A 20,458-nucleotide genomic window follows, 5' to 3' on the forward strand; every position below is an offset into this window, starting at 1 on the left:
TTGCGAAATGAATCATTCGCGATTTCCTTGTCGAAGGACGAGACTCTGATTCGTGCTCTGAACAATGGAAGATGAAACAATCTAAGGACAATAATCTTTAAGTAGGATTCGTTGTATAGCTGTGTTGCGTAAGAAATGAGTCAGTCGAGATCTAGAGGAAAGCTTATTTTATCTTTACGTATCGTGGAAAAATTATTTTTCATCCTTTGCCTTGGAACTCTTCGCGATTAATATTCAGCGACCGTGGTTGAACTTAATTCCACGCTCATCCTGTATTTGTTCGGAAGATTTACTCGGAGCAACGAAATTTTCCATGATTCAGAACGAGTTCAGTTTTTAGTTGCTTTAATTTTGTTCAGAACTCGAGTAGAATTGCGCAATTTGTGTGTAACCTTCGATTTTAGCTTTGTACGACAAACTACTTTGCGATAAGCTTGCAAATGGCACGACTTTTTGCTGTTGTTTTATTTCTGATGATTATGATTACTACTTTTCATGTGTTATCTTTTAATTAAACTAGACCAGCAATTGTAGTTGTGATAAGGTGTACATGGAAAGTGATCCTTGAGTATGGAAATAGTGAATTCATGAAGAAGTTCACGTGACGAAATTGCACTCATGACTCCACTTTTCTCAATAAATATTTATTATACATAAATTTGACGACACTTTGCATACAATGTGTCGCTTATTTTGCTTGTTCAAATATAGATATGTGATTCAAATGGAAATTGATTCCAGAGAGGCCTCTAATACTTTCTGTTAGAAGCTTATTCTCGAGTACAAATCACTCTGTGTCAATGATCTGTACCAAGATTTATCAAAAGACAACTATTTTAATTACTTGTTACGTCAGACTTGTGAAAACAGATTGCTTGCACTATTCTGATGGAAATTCTCCACTCGGTTCGATAAAGAAGATTTTCTATAGTTGGTCACACGATTCATAATCTGTCCTGGTTAAACTTACAATTTCATAATAAGTGATAAGTCGTGTCAGACCACTTTATGACAAAAAACTTCATGTTCCTGATTACATTTATATTCGTTGATAACGGAGGAAAGTTACATCAAAATGAACGGCGTAGTTCTTGGAAAAATTCAAGTTCTGCGTCTGTTTTTTCGTGAGACATCGAGTGATTAATGTTCGACACCTATCATCCAATATTGGAGACAGAACATCCTATGTTTAATTCGTAAAATTCAATACTCGATTCTCATATTCAGCTTCTGGCACCACACGTCCGACCTCTAGTGTGGGACGTTTAACCTTTCACATTGAACATCCGACTTGTGACCTTTAACACCGAACATCCGACCTTGAACACTGAACGTCCGACCTCTGACACCTGACACATGATCTCTAATACCTAATATCCAACTTTCGACACCTAACATCCAACCTATGGTACCGAATATCAAAAATTTGGCACCAAACATTCAATATTCTTCATCGAACACTAACACCTATTCAACTGACACCCCACATCTAACCAACTCTTCACATTATACCGAAAACAACTGCATAATACTATACAAAGTACACCCAAGTCTTCAACCAACAAGTTTCATCAAAAAGTGACATCCAAGCATACTAAAATCAGCTTGCAGAAGCATACAAAGAAAAGAATGTACCAATCGAAGTGAACGTCTAAGCAATCCCTGAAGCCTAACATTGAAATCAATATCCTCGCATAAGCACAGGAATATTATCTGCATTTTGAGCTCGTCAAGAGTGACGAGACGGTTCAGAGTGTTTTCACGAAGCGTCTCGTCGTGCAACGAGTGAACGTCTGAAAGACATCCGACGATTTCAGAAAATGTAGGTTCCCTTGCAAAAGTATCCCCCACTAAAAGGAAGCCTTACAGCGGCGTATGTGGGGTACGTAGCTCGCGTATCAGGCCGCTTTGGCAAACGCTCAGTCGCGAGCGGCGCAAGCCTGCGATTACACACGCACGGTGTGTCGGCGATTTTGCTGGTTCCAGGACCGATTCGTGTTTTCCGCGATAACCGAGCGAACCTGTCGAGTAGCCAGACACGCACGCCCAATCTCCTCGGCATGCAACATCGAAGGATACATCCACGCTACGTCTCCAACGAAAACACATCCTAGCAGTCGACGATCGGTGACAAGTGACATCGAAGTGAACGCGCAGAAAGCTACCGAGAAAATCTAATAATAAGGACAATCTATAGAAAGGTTCGCAATGAAATCCTCTTATCTCGTAACAGCGACACGCTGAGGAAAATGGGAAACCTCGACGACCATCGCGAAATTGAATTAACGCTCGATGATGTTTCCGCTCGGGCCGGTGGTATCGCGATGGAAAATCATCTGTTCGCTTCGTGTAGAATGAATTCTCGTAATTACATATCGAGTCGGCTAATTGTCGGTTAATCGCGCCCTTGGGAGATAAGATAGCGCGAAAGAGGAAACGAAAGAGCGAGATACTCTCCAAGGATCAATATAGCCTTCTCACGTTCACGTTGCCTTTAATTGCCTCATTTGGCTCGTCACCGAACCTCCCCGCTTCCGATCGACCTGGTCGATGTAAACACTGTGCACTCGTGACGTAACGCGAGTGCAATCTTCTGTGGCGCCAGGGAGCAGTTGCACCCGAGTTCTCCACTGCGAATAGAGAATTCGTGTAGACGATAATCCACGTGAGAAGCTCATGATGCCGAGTGTGCACTGCTGTTGGCGAGCTGCTCGCGAACAGCTCGCGAACTGTGTTCGTCATTAGCGTAGACGTTTGTGTGAACAGTAAAAAGCGAGCTGCTCAGTGAACAGCAAACACTGTTCGCTCGAGAAGTGATACATCAAAGTTGGAAATCACCAGAGCTCGCGAACTGTTCGCAAGCTCCACTGTGGACACGATATTGTTTTCGTTCGTAAGCTGCTTGCTCGCTGCTCGCGAAGTGTTCGCAAACAGTTGTTTGCAGCGTGGACCCGGCATAACAAGAACCACCTGTGTCAAACCTGACACAGGTTATTGAAATTTATTTTGTAAAGAAATTTTAGTGTTCAGAAATGAGATTCACAACATAGTGGAACCTGTCCCATAAAAAACGAGTATCCTTTGCTCCCTGGAAAAAGGCAAAAATTAACAAGGGTTGTTTTCGTTATGGGTCCCCAATTGGCTCGGAGGGAAAAAAGTTGAGGCAGCTCTCTCTCTGATTACAACTTTTTAATCGCTAATCAGGTTGGTCCAGGTTTCGTAGCGGTTCTTTTGCCTCGCCGAACCAGGGAATATTAAAATCGTGTCTCTCCTCGACCCGCGGCTGAAATATCAAAACGATCGTTGTGCAACCGGTCGCGGCGATTATAACGATTGCCAGCGTTAAGAGTCGCGGTGGGATTTCGCGGTAGTCGGGGAAAAAAGGAGACGGTGATTTTCTACGGGTTCCGAGGGACGAAAAACCTCGAGATATAGAGACGGAAATCGCCAGCGAATTCGTTAGCGCGTTATCGGGGCAAAAACTCGTTGACAGTGGAGGGAGTTTGTCAGGAAGTGGAGTAAACGTTGTAAAATTAGATATTCAAGAACTATTAAATACCGATTACGAAACCCATAAGTTGGAAAAAGTGATCTTATTACGCGACAAATTGTAGGGCATTATCGAGTGACGACAATCGCGGCCAATAATTTATTCTCTTTCACGATTTCTCGTAAAAAACGGACCGTCGTGTGCGTGGAACTTCAAAGTTCAGAGGACCGTTGTCGGACGACTATTCAAATGAGGGTTTAAAGGCCGTTCGCGCTGCCTCGTGTGCGTTCGTCTGCACGAACTGGCAGGCGCGTGTGTTGCACACATTCTTGGCCTCGTACAGAGGTGTACGATGGCCAAAGGTGTGACAAAGTTCGTCGAGACTTTTCACTTGTTTTAATATCAGTGTTTAGCTCGGTATCAGTTTCTCAATTTTTTAACATTTTAGACCCAAAGCAGTTCATTAATGCTTCATTCCTTATGTTCAAAGTAAATTTAAATAGATATTTCTGTTTTGTGGAGTCCATCGGTTTGTCAAATATGGATCTGTTAATGAAGTAGATTAAAGTTGATTAAGACGGCGAGAAAATTCGCGAGGCTTTAAAGTCTGAACTAGGTATACTTACTGTTTCCCATGTATCTTAATTTTTATTGCAATTTTTGATATGACTATTCAATCATACAATATTGAGAGAATGTTTGTGTAGAAATCTGAAAGATTCTTTGTACAAGAAAACTGTTAAGAGACAGATCATTACAAGAATGATTATTTATAATGATATAGGGAAGAAGATGTGATTTTCACTGATTAATGTCAGGCGAGAGCAATCACGATGAAAGAAAGTAGCAATCGATATCGAAATTTTCGTGATCAAGAGATGATTTCCGTGTTCGCCGTCGAATTCGCCGCACAGAGCGGCAATTTTTTCCTCAATAAGCAGAAATTGGCCACCGGTAACCGCTGAGAATACCTGAAATCTTCCAGCATTAACCGATCATGAGAAAACGAGAAAGTTAGGAAGCATCTCTAAACGACGCGAGTGAGAAGCGTTCGCGATGATCGTTCGAGGTTTCCGCGTCGACACTTCCTCCGTGCCTAAAACGACAAAAGGATTTCATTAACATACGAGAGATAATTCGCGAGCTATCGGTAACGTGGTCGAAAGTGCGAAAAAAAGGTCAGAGAAACTGAAAGAATGTCTGAAACTTTCACAGAGGGAACCGAACAGGATGGATAGATTCTGTGGCGTAATTAATAATCGAAAAGACTGGACCAATGGACCGAGAGAAGAAGTGACGAGATGCTGCTCGTGAGAGCGAACCCGCAGCACGCTGAACAGTGGAAAGTGTGAATGAACAGAATTGTCAACTAGCCAGGGTACGATGTGAAACGATTGATAAATGTTGCTGGAATTCATCGGTGAAATGCTGACGTTGATCGGCGGCCTGATCGTCGCCTATTTCGTCTACGTTCTGATCATTAAGAAAGATGGTAAATATAATCGATCGTAGTCTCAAGGAAATTGGGACCGATTTATTAAATATCCTGAAGCTGTAGGATTAACTATTTTCACTTTCTATAACACTAACTTAGGTTCACTACGTAACATTAAAAATTCCTTTAGCATGTAAAATTCATAGTCATCGAATCTCAATAAGTCGAAAGTCAAGATCTTATTTCCATAAATCTGAAGATTTCTCTTCAGAGACAATACTCAATCACCTCAGCTGGAGGTTCTAGAGAAGTACTATCCATTGGAAGGCGCTTCAAGAGGCTTTAAGAAGCGTCTTCCTGCATTGTTGATAACGATATCGACAGAGCAGAAGCGTTACAAAATCTTGAACCAGATAGCAACGTGAAAGCACTGTCATCGGCACAGATTCATCGCGATTATTGCAAATTGTCACTGGTGAACTATTTGTGCGTCCCTGGCACGGTTGCCCGCATTGCACCGTAATAATCTGTCGCGAGAAGATCTCGCCACTGCCATCGTTTCCCTCCTCTTTTATCCACGCCATCTCCTTTTACGGCTTCACAGGATACCTCGTAATAATAGTTGGTCGCGTTTCGAGAAAAACGAGTCTCGAAACGAGACATTCTATCATTGTCACTGATCCTCGTTTCTTTAGGATTCTGATCTTTTCTTTTTGAACCTGCAATTGGATTCAGACCAAAGAAATTATTCTTGTTATATTTATAATGATAGTAGATCTTTTGAGGTATCGACCATCTTTTGAGACACTGGCCATTTTTTGAGGCATTGACCATTTTTTGAAGCCTAGGAAAAAATCGACAACTGTCTGTTAGATGAAAGATTTTTCTATTTCTGGTTTCTATCTACCTCTGCTCAATCGACCTCCAATTTTGAACCACCCTGTACATCTTGTTTATCTACATCGACACAATGTTTATAATCGTTCGTTGTATCGTTCGTGTAAAGTTTCTCCGTGGTTTCTCGCACGCTCGACAATCGGTGCATTATTGTCGCACCAATTCGATTATTCGATTGTAATCGGATCGAAGGAATAACGACACAGCTGCCATTGCGATAACACTATTCGACTCGAATAGTGCTCCAAGATTATCGCGAATCATCGTGCTGTGCGATTTTTCTTGCTTGGTTGCTTCACAATTCACTCATTCTTTATCTTTACCTTGGTACAACCCTGAAGCTTCACTGTTTCCTCAATGTTGAAGTTAATTAAGATCTATCGATTTCACTAAAAATAGAAAAACAATTATCTTGAAACATCTCGAGTACCTTTTTCTAACAATTACATAAATATCGAATCTATCGCAATGATTTATATTATACTTCATTCGGTATTAGCAATCTGGCAAAGTCCAACAAAATTATATATTCCAGCACAATCTCTGCCTGACTCTACGTTACCTATCTTATCAGTAAAGACAACGGCTTATCACTGTATGAAAACAGGTGTGCACTGATTGCCTACGTCTTAGAGGATTTTAAGAAACTATCAGACAGTACACGTCACTTGTAATTTCATCAGCGACCACATTCGTGGAGCCTAACTATAAGGTTCACTGTGTGTCTTTTTTTTTATTAAATTAATCTTTGAGACCCTTTCTTCGAGTCGACCGCGAGAATACCAGGGCTGTCAAATGAAGAGGAAGCCTTTCCGCTGCGACTATTACGCGGGCAACTCGATAATCACTATAATTTTGTTACGTCAGAAGGTTTACGTCCGCGGGTCAAGTCGAGCGGGCGCGCTTGTTTTAATTCGTCGGTCATTAGCTCGACTTCGCGTGATTGCGTTGAAATTAAGAGCAAGGCATTTCGCTGGCGATGTTGCTCGCTCGGTTTCGAAATGTAGGCAGCGGGTTATTTATTTTTAGAAAGTCTAGGGGGAAGAAAATCAAGCATTCCTAAAGTACGTGTTTCATCGACAGTTATAAATATTTATAATCGATTATCGATGTAATAATCTTCGAACGAGCATACTTTCAAGTACAAATCCATTACTGCCGCTTCTTACGCGACTCATTACGAAGCTAAGCAGCGTCGGCCGTTTGCGTCAGTTTATGAATACACGATTAATCGAAAGTGGGAAAAAAGGTGAAGGTCATTACTATGCGACGTGGATACAGTAAAAAATGACCGAGAGGTCATCCATCTTTACTTGGAAGTCCTTTTGCTTGTGGATATTAATAATAATGATGATAACTGGACTCTAGATTCGTATGCACTTATGGGAAACTTAAGTTTGCAAAAATATGCAGAATCTAAATATTTATATCCATTTTAAAATGTATAAGACCTGTATTTAAGTTTCATTTTTTTAGTCTTGCTCATGCAAATGTGAATTTGCATAAAAATGATTAACCTACTGTTAGCGAAGTAACATTTTTGCTAAAGTAGAAGACATGTAGAGGAATTCAAATGCAAATTAGCAGAGTGTCGCAGTGTCACGTGTTCTGTCAGAACTTCACGCTCCTCTGAACTCAACGATATCCATAAATCCATCGAGGATCCATTAGGAATGAAAACATCAGTTCAGAGCACGAACAATGTCGATAATTAAAAGGGGATTAATTAATCAGGAAACAGTCGTGTTTCCTGTGACTAATGGATAGCCATAGAGATAGCTAGTCGAATGGTGACAGCGAGGAGGAAATAAATGTAGGCGACCTTCACCTTCTAGCGGGAGATCAGGGTTAGAAAGCCCATCGATAGATAGAATCTCTGCGTTTGGTACATGGACGCGGCGAAAAGTCGTCTTTCTAATCGAACAGAGGTATGCGAATTAGCATACGTTCTAAATTTAGCGGGGATTTCGATACCGATAAAGTCAGATGGAATTTTAATAGATCTGTATTGAAGTAATAGAAAGACGAATCGCTCGATTACTGAATTGAGATGACAATGGAAGTAGGTGGTCCCTTTGTTCTATTTGAGAACTAATTCTAGAGTCCATGTTAGAAGCCTTGTAACGCTCAGAGCATCTTCGACAAAACCCTTTCACTAATTTCGGGATCCCTAATTCAGTTTTCTTGGATCAAAAGCTTTTGGGTAGTAAATTGCATTAACTATATTAAAAGCATTGGAAACTCTCACTGTAAGCGAGTGGCTCGTAAGAAGAAGCCTTATCAAATTTTGGAATTATAAGAATATGTTTTCAGTGGATCACTTTTTATACAGGGTGCTTGACAACTGGAGTCAGAAATTTGAAAAGGTGATTTTACATGCCAAAATAGGATGAAAATTAAGGATAATGAAACTGTGTTTGAGTCTTCGTTTCAGAGTGATTAATTGCTGAGAGAACGCTTAAGATTCGAGTGGTACGTGTCTGACTTGGGACGTATTCTACTGTCGGCGTGCATCAGTCGAGTCAGACACACGAAGTCAGTAGAACAAGCCTCAAGTCAGACACATTTAATTTATACTTTAGGCACTTTCTCAACAATTAATAACTCTGAAACTATGAAACACAAGATTCTAGATTCTACAAAAAACAGACAATCAACAAAAATGAACTCATCGAGTTCTTCCCCTCTGGTTTTCAAAGCTATAGTATTTTTTACTCCTTTCAAAAAAAAATGTTCAAGTCTTGGTTTTGTTACAAGTCCCTCAATTCCTATTTCACAACGATTCATTAGAACAGACTGCAGTCGTCTCCCATGTTTTCGCCATTTTTACCACAAATAAAGTTTCACCGGCAGCCATAAGCGTCAGGGTTCCAAGAAACTTCAATCTCGAGAGTTATTGCTCACGACCACGCAAGAGACCAGCCATTAGCTTAGCCATTTAAGCCAGCTCAGCGGCAGACAGGTGCACCAGAGAATTTCCACGAGCGTATGTTAGTCAACAGTCCATCTCGAGGCTTCGAGTTTCCCGCGGAAAGAGTTCACCAGGTCGTCCCGTCGAATTTCACTCGACTATTGCGCGAAGGGAATCGAGGAAAAAGAAGGACGAGGAATGGTCGACAAGGCCGTGTCTGGTGAAATTACCCTGACGCGTTCGAGCGAGCTCGTTCGGTCCATTATCGATGCTCTGACTACCGCTTCGAAGAAAGTGCGCCGTGGGCTACCGATTTTCCCATCGCGCTTGTTGACCTCTTCAAGGAACTTCGTTCCTTCTCCAGCTGTTATCTGGAATTACCTTGGCGTAGAGGAAGGCTCTTTATGAAAGTTGGAATTAGAATCTTTCTGAGAATGGAGGATGCCGATTACCTACCCCTGCGACAAGTGTCGCTTGATCTTCCACAAAGAAGCTGTAGGAGATGTGGCATTGGGTAGATTCTTGGAAAGATGGAAGAAGTGACAGGATTCTTTGCTTTCGCTATTAATCATTGGCGTTTCTTTAGATGGTGGGGAAAAAGAAGAATGAAGCATCGATTCATTTTTCTATAGCTAGGAGAGTGAGGGCAGTGTCTACTGATTATTCAAGGTCGAGAGACCATTCCTTCAGTGATTTACTGAAATACTCTCACAGGGGCGGATCCAGAAATCTTTATTCTGGGTGGTAGGAATATTTTTAGTAGATACTGCTTTTCTTCATAATTAAGCAGCATATTTTCTTGGAACTATTTTTCCACTTTACCTAGCCAAGTTTCTCACACCATCCCCTAATTCTACAAGGGTGATCAGTTTAACTGGACACCCTCTGAGTGTTAACAGCGTTCATTGTAAATGCTGTTAGCCTTCTAAGTGTTATCAACACTCATTAGGGTTTCCAGTTAAATTGCTCACCCAGTACGTCACCAGCTTATATCAACACATCACTGCACCCCAAAAAGCATCTCCCAAACCCTCTAAATTATTCCCCTCCCATTATCGAAATTTCCAGACGCCCCCAGCGAGGACTCACCAACAATGGCCCACACAGCGCTCCGCGAGATCGTCGAGCGCGCAGTGGAGGAAGCAAAGAAGCTGCCAAGCCTCGCCGGAAGTCCCAGCGAGACAGGAAGGCTCCCTGAAAGAAAGGACATCGCGGAGAACAGCTACGAGGACCTTCTAGCCACAGCGATCCTCAACAAGGTTAAAAATCCTAATTCCTCTCACGATCGGTTCCACCTGTCTCGAGGATCGTCCTCGAGGCTCGCGGAATTCGAGGCGTCGCGCCTCGACGTTGGGCAAATCGATGAGCGTACGCACTGGATTTTCTAGGTCATCGAGAAGTTCCAAAAGGAACAGGTGGATGGTAATAGCAACGTTCTCCATGGGAAACCGGTGTCGGCGAGCAAAAGCGCGTTGAGTAAGCGACAATCAGTCTTTTTGCGACGATGAATCGCGATTTAGGAAAGCGAGGAGGGTGAAAGGCGATTACCTCTCCCCTGTCCTTTTTCAGGCGAGAGCGAGCCAGGTTTCGACGACAGCGTCGAAGAAGGATGCAGCAGTCTGGAGCCTTTGTCCCAGGAAGAGTGCAACAGCGTCTGCAGCGCGTCCTGTCGCAGGCATCTCAGAAACCAACCGGAGTCGTTGTCCCTCACGGTGGGTAATTCTTTAAGTTGATCGTTTTCTTGCGACGGGGAGGATCGAGGAATTCATGGGGGGGATGGGAATTGTTCTGGTTTGAGGCCTCGGCTTGATCTGGATCATTTAGGCGCGGAGGAATGCGTGAAACGAAGCGAAGGTTATTCTGGAGTTTGATAAGCTGAATATGGGAACTGGATGAGACCTAGGGAGATCTTTATGTCTATCTTCTTCAAAGGGTGTTGAAACTGTTGAATATCTGTTGTCATAAAGTGAAATTGCAGGGTTCACGTATTTTTATTACTATTTTCAAATTTTTTATTTTTCCTTATTCTTTCTCCTATTCTGATATGATTAATATTGAGGCACAGGTCGAGTTTTTTTTTTAAAATAGAACTTATTATTAAGTGTGCATATATGTATACGTCATTCTGTCTTTTAGTTACATGTATTAAATATGAGTTCAAGGACGTATGTTTATTGTAGCAATAAAACAATTTCAGAGGAATCTGAGTGAAATGATAGGCTAACAAGGTGGAGAATTGATACTGATATTGGTACTAAGATTACTGCCCCACTTATGGAAATATGCATAGCGATAGGGAAAATAGAAGAGAAAAGATTCTATCGATTTCTGTTTCCTGGAATTCATGGGCGTCAAGTGGAATGTTTTATCGTTTCAGATAGAGGAACAAATAGAGGAAGTGACGACAACGTATGCATCTGACGAAGATCCCAGGGATAACGATGCTCTTGCTATTAGGAACGCTCATCGAGTGCCATTTCCAGAACTCGGAATGGATATCATCGATCGTAAGTGTTCGCCACTTAATAAGCTCCTATTACACCTAATTGGAAACCAGTTGTTGAAATCGCGCTTATGTTAGTTAATTTGTGTACAAGGATGTCTTTGGATTTAAAGGAGGATCACGGTGTAAGTGTGAAAGGACCTTGGATAGATACATTTTTTATTGACGGCCAATTACAGACACTAAACACACGTCCAATTAGCAATCACGATCAGTTGACTCCTGATGTTATTATTGACGTAACTTGATGGTTGTACTACAAGCTGTCGTCAGGGCCTCGTAATCAGTCTAATTGGATGAAGATTAGGTCGTCTTATGTGTTGTAACTTTGAGTTTTACGAGGTCTTCGATGTTATTAATATTTCTTGAAATCCTCTTCCATTAAGAAAAAATTAATTGGCTAATTTTGAAGAGAGCTACTATTTTAGGAATCTTTTAAGAATTGAGGAAGATATAAGAGTGATTAAATTTTAGTCCAGAGTCTTGCGAATTATTTTAAAAATTCTATGGAAATGGTTTATGTCCAGCTTCGCAGGAATCCTCAGAAGATAGTCAGGATGAGCCAGACACGCCAACACCTCACATAGGCCTCGTTTCCCCCATCGAATCATGGGAAGAGAACTGGTTGTTCCAAAAGAAGAGGGTCCAGACTCAGGCTGACTCCGTCGCCATGTTGGTACCGAACCCCAGCGCTGACTTCAAGGCTCTGATAGGCGACAAAGATGCAGAGGACACCTCAGACCTCTCTGAGTGTTCTTCAGCACAATCTGACGAAGAAATTGAAAAGGAGCTAATGGAAGCCATCAGCAACGTCGTGCCACGATCTCCTAAGGAAGGAGAATTCGAGAATGACATGAAGAACTGTTTCGAAGCACACCACGTCACTTCTATGAAACAGAATCACGTGGAAGGAGTCTCTAATGGCATCTGCATGATCAATCAAGAGACTGAAGACATGGAGAAAACTGTCCCTAGTATTCAGGAGAAAGAAAATGAAGAAACCAAAAAGAAAGATTATAAGACCTGTACGGAGGCTCAAGAAGAAGACAGGGAGCAAAAAATAGGGACTGAAGTCGAGGAAGCCAAAGAAATCGAAAACTCGACTATCCATATCTTCAGAAAAGAATCCACAGAGAAGTCCGAGAAAGTTGAAGTAGAACAAGAAAAACCAGTTTCGGTGGCAAGAAGTGTAATCAATGAAGACTCGATGAAAATCGAAGCGGAAGAACAAATCAACGACACAGGATTCGAAGAAGACACAGAAAATGTAGCTCACGACTCGACTAATGTGCATCGGTTAGAGCAGGTAAAACCTGCTGAGGTGGAACCTGATTCATCAAATTCCTCTGACGCGATAGAATCGCCATTGGTCCCATCGCTGGCGGAAAACGTTTCAAACGTGCCAAAGACGCCTACTTCCACGCCGACTAGGATTTCCGTGACTGATTGCATCGAGAGTGAAAACGACGCAGACATGAACACCTTGAAGGAGCAGCGTGTCCTGAACTCCTTGGAATGCGCTAAGATAAAGCTGATGGCGGTGAATGAAGAATCCATAGACGTGGATTCCTCCAAAGAGGAAGTCGAATCTATTCAGCAGAAGAATGACTTTCATGGTACGTTCCTGCAGCATGATCTACTGGAAAAATTTCACTAAAAATGTGCTCTGTTTTTTCTTTAGCTGAGGACATTCAGCAGGAAAGCGAGTACACCGAGCACTACGACATCGCGATCCAAAGACACTTGGACAGTTTGACGAAAACTGATGTTAGTGTGCTAGAAAATGGGATAATGAATGGTGACAAGACTGGGGAAAGGTAAGAGAACAAATTTACTCGGGAAACTGATTTCTAGTGTAGTTTAAGAGAGCCAGAGCTACATGACCCACACATGGGTCAGGACAGCACGATTGTTTTTCACAAAGTTATAGCAGCTTAAAGATAGAGTATCTTAAAATATACTAAGAAAAGAGTTTGAATATTGTATGGACCTTCTGAATAGAGGGGCGAAATCGTGGGTGAATTAGTATCTTTTTGGTGAACTTTGAATTGATTTACCGCATAATCTGTTGAACGCACGAGACGAACGCTAATCAGAATTTCTCGGCGCAATGAAAACGCGCCTTCAGCAACCTCTTCGGTTGTTTTTCTACCGGAAGTTTCGAAGCAACGTTCGTTTCGTAACGTCAACGCTAACGTCTCTGCCGAACGTTCCAAGGGACTTTCTTTTCCGCCAATGATATTATAACTCATCTTCAACATTCCACTGTGCAGCAAGTGCCGAGAGGCTGTGGCGCTCGCCAAGGCTGAGTCGGCTTTCCAGCAGTCCCTGCGGAACGGGAAGTCGGAGGAAGAGGTTCAGCTTGCTACTCCTCCGAGACCAGGTGATCAAACATTCTAATTCCATTTTTCTTAACTATCTTCTCTGTTTCAATACTTGTCACTTTTACTGGACCAGTAGAAACAGGTATATCTCTCTTCTGTAGTACACTTGCTGTCATTATGACTAAATAGTAGGAATTCTGGATAAAAGGAACTGTGAATAATTGAGACTCTGTTAATGAAGAACTTCTACTGTGTGGGTTAAGATTTTCTTTTTTTTCCAATCTCGTCATTTCTTCTTGGACCAGGCACAATCGCCGAGCGCGAGCACAAAAAGTGGGAAAATGCTCCGCCGATCGAGAACAACCCTTACAGCGAGGAGAACATCCAGAAGAGGCTGTGGGAGAGACAGTACTCGAGAAGATCGTCCGACATTCCTGGGTAAGGGTTCTTGCAACCCTCAGATACACTTAAAAGACCATTTACACCCAAAGTCTTCACTACAGGGTGATCAGTTTGTCTGGAAACCCTCCAAGTGTTGGCAGCATTTATTCTAAATGCTGTTAGGTTGCAAATATTGCCAACGCCCATTAGAGGGTTTCCAGTTAAATTGATCACCTTGTATAATTAATTTTCTTTCTCAGAATTCACACCGAATTGCCAAAGAGCAACGGGGCGGATTTGGAAGTGGTTCTGACGCCTCAAGAACCGGACATTAAAAGGTACCACTTTCCCTTTCAATTATATTGGGCTGCTCAGAAAACACTTAATAAGAAATATATATTCTCAGTTAGTTTCCTCAAAATCCAGTCTACTAGTGAGATACTTAACCCTTTCCCGTACAATTTTCTTTCGTATTGCCATCACCTTCGCTGCCTCGTCAAAGAATAGCAAGGGATTAAAATTTCGTGGTTCATACGATTAAAAAAAAATAAGCACTTATTTTCCAAGCAGCCCAATGCAAAATGTTTCGTCTCTGACACTTATCTAACGACTTGGCGAACCATCCAGGTTCGGCAGGGACTACTACATCAACAACTCGAGAGGGTCGAGCAACGAGAAAGGGCGAAGATCGGCTGCGTCCACCTGCAGCAGACCCAGCAGCTCGTTGTCCCAACGATCGAGCTCCACGGGTGCCGACCAGGAACAACAGGTGAGTTTCCAGCTCGACAAGTTCGAGGCGGCTTCTCTGCGCGGCAGCCTTTCTAGATGGACCTATCGCGATCCATACTCCAGTCCTCACTTCGCGATCAACCCTCTTCTGCGCATGGATCTCGATGATAAAGAACAGAACAGCTCTCCTGAAAAGACTAACGATCGCGTCGAGAGCCCTGACACCTGCGACGAGAGACTATTGTTTGATGAGAGTGACGTGATCGTTGAAAAGGTGGGAAATGGGGAAGTAACGAACAGAGATGATTTCAGAGACAGAAACGGTGGAACTGAGTGTTTCGGTAGTGAGAGGATAATCGAATCTCTGCAAATTGATGACCCGAATTTGACGAGGAAGGAAATATCACAGGAGCCTTTTGTGTTGAGTGACTCTACTGAGAAAGTGGTCTTCAATCCCCTGTTCGAGCCTGAAAGTGTTCCTTTGTCAGAGAAAAGTAACCCAGACCGCGATTCAGGGATGTACTCCATCGATACAGAAGACAGCAGACAGGAACGCTATCGAAGATTGTGGATCAATGACTGGGACAATGAGACGAAGGAGAGTCAGATACCTTCGTCCAATGGTAGAAGGTACTGGGGCTTCAATGGGTGCAAGTACCACACCTTTGGCGGAATAAAGGTCTTCGACTGGAAGTCTCCGACTGACTCTGACGATGATAACTTAAAGCCTGAGATCTCTGAGGAATTCTTGAACCTTGAGAACACAGACTTTAGTCAGCTGAAGTTTCAGACATTTGGAGGAATAAAAAGAAGCAAGAAGATCGATGGAAAAGGGATACCCACTTACAGGAGAGCTAAACTGACGTCTTCATGCAGAAATAATAAAAATAAGGGCACGAGGTCTCCTAGGAATGGCACTGTATCGCGAAATAGTAATAAAATACTCGCTACAGACAATTTTCAAGTAAAAGACACGTCGTATAAAAATTTTGACCTGCGACCTGCTGGACAAACTGACAGACAGAATGGACAGACTACGAAACTCTTCGACACAGACTGCAAACAGGAACAGATAACTGAATCCTTCGAAGGACGATCGAGATTCATGCATTTTTCATCCTATCAATCATCCTCTGACGACGACTGGCAAGACGAGGACATCTACGTGCCTGACAAAATGATAATGAAAAAGTTCCTCAAGGATGCCTCGAAGAAAGTAAAATCGCGACAACGTTCAGACGATTCCATGTATTTTCTCAACACATCCAGAAGAAGGGTGTTCGATGATAGTTCTAAGAGAACCAAAATGCAGAACAATCATCGTTTCTCTGATGACAATGAAAGCCTGAAGCTGGAGCCGCCAATAGTACCTGAAGTTGTCCAGAGGACCTTTGAAACTCTGCAGGATCTTCGAGTGAACCAGAAGAAGAAGAAACAGAAAAGCGTTGAGCCAAGCTCGAGCAAAAAGATTGGAGTGAGAAGTTTGAGCGACGTTACGATATGGTGAACGATAGAAGTGAATTATATAGTTTGATTGAAGACTAATTTTTCAGAAATAGTGGGACTGAAAGTCTGCAATTTGTTTCCTAAGAATGCAGTGCCATATTGTTGACGAAGTTCCTTATATTTATTTTTTATGGGAAATTAAAATAGATCTAGTGTTATATAAAAGAGTTAGGGAATGAAGTAAGTGGTGTGCTCTGCTTGGAGCACCCAAGGGAATGTATGCTATAAGTTTTTAAATATATATTTGTTCCTAAATAATTCGATTCTATACGAAGTGCATGACACTCTAGTGGTGTAGGTTTTCGTTCCTATTTTAATCCTAGTAGAACTTATACTGCTCTTCGATTACTTTTTAACACGTTGAAGGAGGATCGTAGCTAAGCCAAGGTTACGCCGCCATCCTTGCAGAAACTGTCAATCAATTTCCTTGACTCTTTCTTGTAGATACATGCACGAGTAATATCAGCCTTGTACAAAAAGATAAACGACTCTTATATGTAGGTTTACACAGTACCAGTAGATCGTAATAAACGCTGTCGAAGCGTGATCGAACGTTCAGTGCACATTGCATGAACCCTGCGAGAATCGGTACCACAACTGGTAAGTACTGTTTACGATTCGATGCATGGTGACAAGAGGTGTGGGAGGATCTGAAAATATCGGGTTCAGTTGAGTCAAGAATTTTTTATGGGATTGGGTTGGGTTCCCAAAAGTGAGATCTCAAAAATTCTTTAATAATATTTTATTTCGAATTAGTAGTCTTCAAAGGTGATTAGAGTTCTTTATATTCTAGAGAACCCTAAAATTCTGAGGAATTCCACTATTCTTAAGATCCAATTTTTTAATGATTTTGGAAAATCCCGAAATTATCGAGATTCAATTTTCTGCAGATTCTGAGGAATTGCAAAATTCTGAAGATCCAATTTCTCCCCGACTCATCCCGAGCAGATACCCAATATTTTCGGGATCCCCTACAGGATCATCTCTAATGGCGATTAACAAATTATATAGTCCAATAATATATGATATCTTGGAGAATATGCTTAAAAATTTCACCATTTGCTCTTATCTTGCTCAGTCAGGTGTCTGTGTATCGCTAACAACTTCGAACTTGAATCTAGTATGTACCCTACATGCATACCTAATATTCAGAATTGCTCGAATATTCGAATATATTTCGCTTAAACATGCATGGAACTAATTGGCTGTGAAACTGACCCTACTAACCCTATCCAAAACTAAAAAAGAGGCGTCGTGTATCCAGACTGACCATATCTCAATATCTAACTCCATGGGAACTGTTTTTTGTTCCAGGAGGAGACCCAGTACAAAGAGACCGAGTTCCTCCTGAACCGCAGCAACGACGTGAAGTCAAAGGTGGCCAGGTGGCAAAGGAACAATAACTTGGACACGAAGTACCAATCGCCTGCCAGGTCCAGGGAGAGCTCGATTGATCTCGAGAGAGGGAGGAACGAAAACCAGAAGGCATGGGAGGAGCAGAGGATGGAGGAGATCCTGGAGAACGAGAGGAAGAACAGCAAGAACGAGATCAACGCAAAACTGAACAGACAGGAGAACTACGATACCATAGAAACGAAGAAAGCGAATTCCAATGACAGTCAAAGAAAAATCAAGAGGATCGACTTGAAGGCGTATGGGTTCGAGAACGAGTTCTTCTTGAACACCAATAGCGCGAAGACTTCAACCCCCAGGGTGGTGAATAAACTAGATTTGAAGTCGTTTGGCTATGATGGTGGTATTCGACGAACACAATCGAATATCCATCTCAACAGCATTGTAAACGATAACGAGTTCAAACCTAGGAACTTGAGGGTGACAAATAAGTCTAACCTACGTCGCAACCACGATTACGAAGAGGATCATAAAACGATCGAGACACGAGCCTCTGGAGACAACAACTTGACGCAAAGTACAGAGGCTCTGAATAAATTCGAGGACGAGACTTATAACAGTTTCGGCTTGAAGTCCGCCAAATCGGTGCCAAATATCGCCAGGTGTTACTCGAATGCAAGTAGCAACCTGGAGGACGACGAGATTGAGAGTAACAGTCAGAGCTCGTATGGTGAATTGGGAGTGATCAAGAATGGGTCTGTCAGGAATATCGCTAATAATTATAGTATAGAAAAGTGTAACATTAGGAGCAGTGATTCCTCTGTCGATGAGTCGGGGAACGAGACGGATATTTCGTTTGAGAGGGAACAGCCGATGGTTAATGGGGATAAGAGGGCTTCGAATGATAGTGGTTTAGATCAGGTACTTCCCATGCCTTCGGTTAGGAGGCTTGCTGAGGCGTTCAGCAAGCAGCCCGAACCTGCAGCTGCACCTGTTTCCAAGGTAAAATGAGAACAGGTGATGAGAGATGTGTAGAGTACTCTTCTTTTTTAATATTCTTGGGACTATTGTGTACCGATCAAAAAAATTGTGACACAGACAAATTTTTGGGCAAAAATTGCTCAACTTTGACTGATGATAACTCTGCAAAAAATCGTCGTTGGATTATGATTTTTCTTTTACATTACAGCCTGAAATCTTTACTTTAAGATACTGCGTCTCGATTTTAGGTTCAATGCACCCTTACCACTGCATCCCCTTAAATCTGAGGGCATGTTTGTTACGTGAAAAATTGCAAAGTTTGACCGCATGTGCCGACTTCAAAAAATTTTTTTCGCAAATACGGTTTACAGTGACCTAAAATTCGAACTTTCCCCTTTAATTTAAAAAAAAGATGAAGTCGCTGCGATTTTTTTTCGCAAAGTTACAGCACTTTAAAATAACCCTTGCATTTTTGCCTGTTTAGAGGGAAATGCTAAGTTTTCAAAATGGAAGGTTTACTTTAAAGTACTGTAACTTTGCGAAAAAAAATCGCAGCGACTTCATCTTTTTTTTAAATTGAAGGGGAAGGTTCCAATTTTATGTAACTGTAAACCAAATTTCTGGAAAAAATTGTATCATCTCCCTGCATCCCGACAAACTTTGAAATTTTCAATGTAACGAACATGCCTTTACATTTAAAAGGTTGCAGAGGTGCATTAAAATTAAAATCAAAATCGAGACACGCTATCTCAAAGTAGAAAGTTCAAGCTTTAATTTATAAAAAAGATCATGATCCGACGATGATTTTTGGCGGAGCTACCATCAGTAAAAGTTGCTCAATTTTTGTCCAAAATTTTTCTATGCCACAATTTTTTTAAATAGTATATTTTGAGGATTTCAGACTAATTCAGCTGTTTTTTTCTTAGGTAACCAAGTCGAGCAATGTTAATAAAGAGCGGTCCTCGACGCCAGAGATACAAATAGTCGAAACGCCAAGGCAGATGCACAGTTTGACTGCCAGGTCGCTTTCGAAACAGTTTCGGGAGGGTCTGAGGCAGATCCCGAACAAAGTGGCTTCTCCACCAGCTAGCCACGTAGCCATGGAACAGGGCAAGATACCGGAGAATCCAGCAGAAATCGTGCAGGCGAAGATTGAAGACGATACGAATGTGATTTTGCCTGGGAAACTGAAGTCGAATATAATATTCTGGGAACAGATGCAAAAGAAGAGTTGAATGGCTCTAAGCAGACTGCCCAGGAAAATTGCAATTGACTTATGAAAGTCTTGTGAGAGGAAGCGCAGGAGAAACTTAGAGTAGAATTAAGATAAGTTTAAGAGTCAATTGAGATTCGAATTAAAATATCGCGTGGAGAGAATATAGAAAAAAAATTTATTTGCAATGTGTAGGATGTAAAAGAATTTTTATTAATTGAGGCAATTATCTGGGAAATTGATCAGTGGACGAGTTGCCATCCTTGCTGAGAGCAAGAATGTTCAACGCCATGTAAACACAGTCAATTAGTCATTAACAACATGGAGCTCAATGAATAGTCGATGAACTTTCGTTCTCTAGTGCATCGGAAAAGGTGAAGAGCAATTATACTCAACGTGATTGCGTTCGTGCCAAATGCAAACTTATTAGCCAAAGAAGAATTATTTTCGACGCCACAGAATTTTAATTAAATTCTACTCTGACTTTCTTCTTATCGAAAACATTCTACGAAATTCGACGCGCGGTTTGCAATCGAGTGTAAATATAGCTGAGTCGTTGAAATCGTGTACATAAGGATTCGTAGAAATTTGCATAAATTTCTGGCGAATGAAATTTATGGTAATTTGTGTGAATCCCTTTCGAGATACATATGTGAGGAACTCGTAATATTCCTGTATACCGTAACTATTATTTATTATTTATTAATATCCAAACTTGATATCAATGTATATACA

The 20,458-nt window shown here is 41.7% G+C and overlaps 1 protein-coding gene across 1 annotated transcript; it reads left to right on the plus strand.

Moving 5' to 3' along the window:
- The first annotated feature begins 2,030 nt into the window (after nucleotides 1-2,030).
- Nucleotides 2,031-20,408, plus strand: LOC143179959 (uncharacterized). Its single transcript, XM_076379426.1, has 14 exons — nucleotides 2,031-2,201; nucleotides 4,706-4,982; nucleotides 9,802-9,992; nucleotides 10,122-10,209; nucleotides 10,303-10,445; nucleotides 11,111-11,240; nucleotides 11,764-12,852; nucleotides 12,918-13,053; nucleotides 13,510-13,619; nucleotides 13,866-13,998; nucleotides 14,202-14,279; nucleotides 14,569-14,710; nucleotides 17,491-18,531; nucleotides 19,437-20,408. Exons 2-14 carry the CDS (start codon nucleotides 4,892-4,894, stop codon nucleotides 19,743-19,745), a joined length of 3,681 nt encoding a protein of 1,226 aa, XP_076235541.1. The 5' UTR covers nucleotides 2,031-2,201; nucleotides 4,706-4,891; the 3' UTR covers nucleotides 19,746-20,408.
- Nucleotides 20,409-20,458: the final 50 nt, after the last annotated feature.

Source organism: Calliopsis andreniformis, chromosome 5 (genome assembly GCF_051401765.1).
Source record: "Calliopsis andreniformis isolate RMS-2024a chromosome 5, iyCalAndr_principal, whole genome shotgun sequence".
Classification (NCBI taxonomy): Eukaryota; Metazoa; Arthropoda; class Insecta; order Hymenoptera; family Andrenidae; genus Calliopsis; species Calliopsis andreniformis.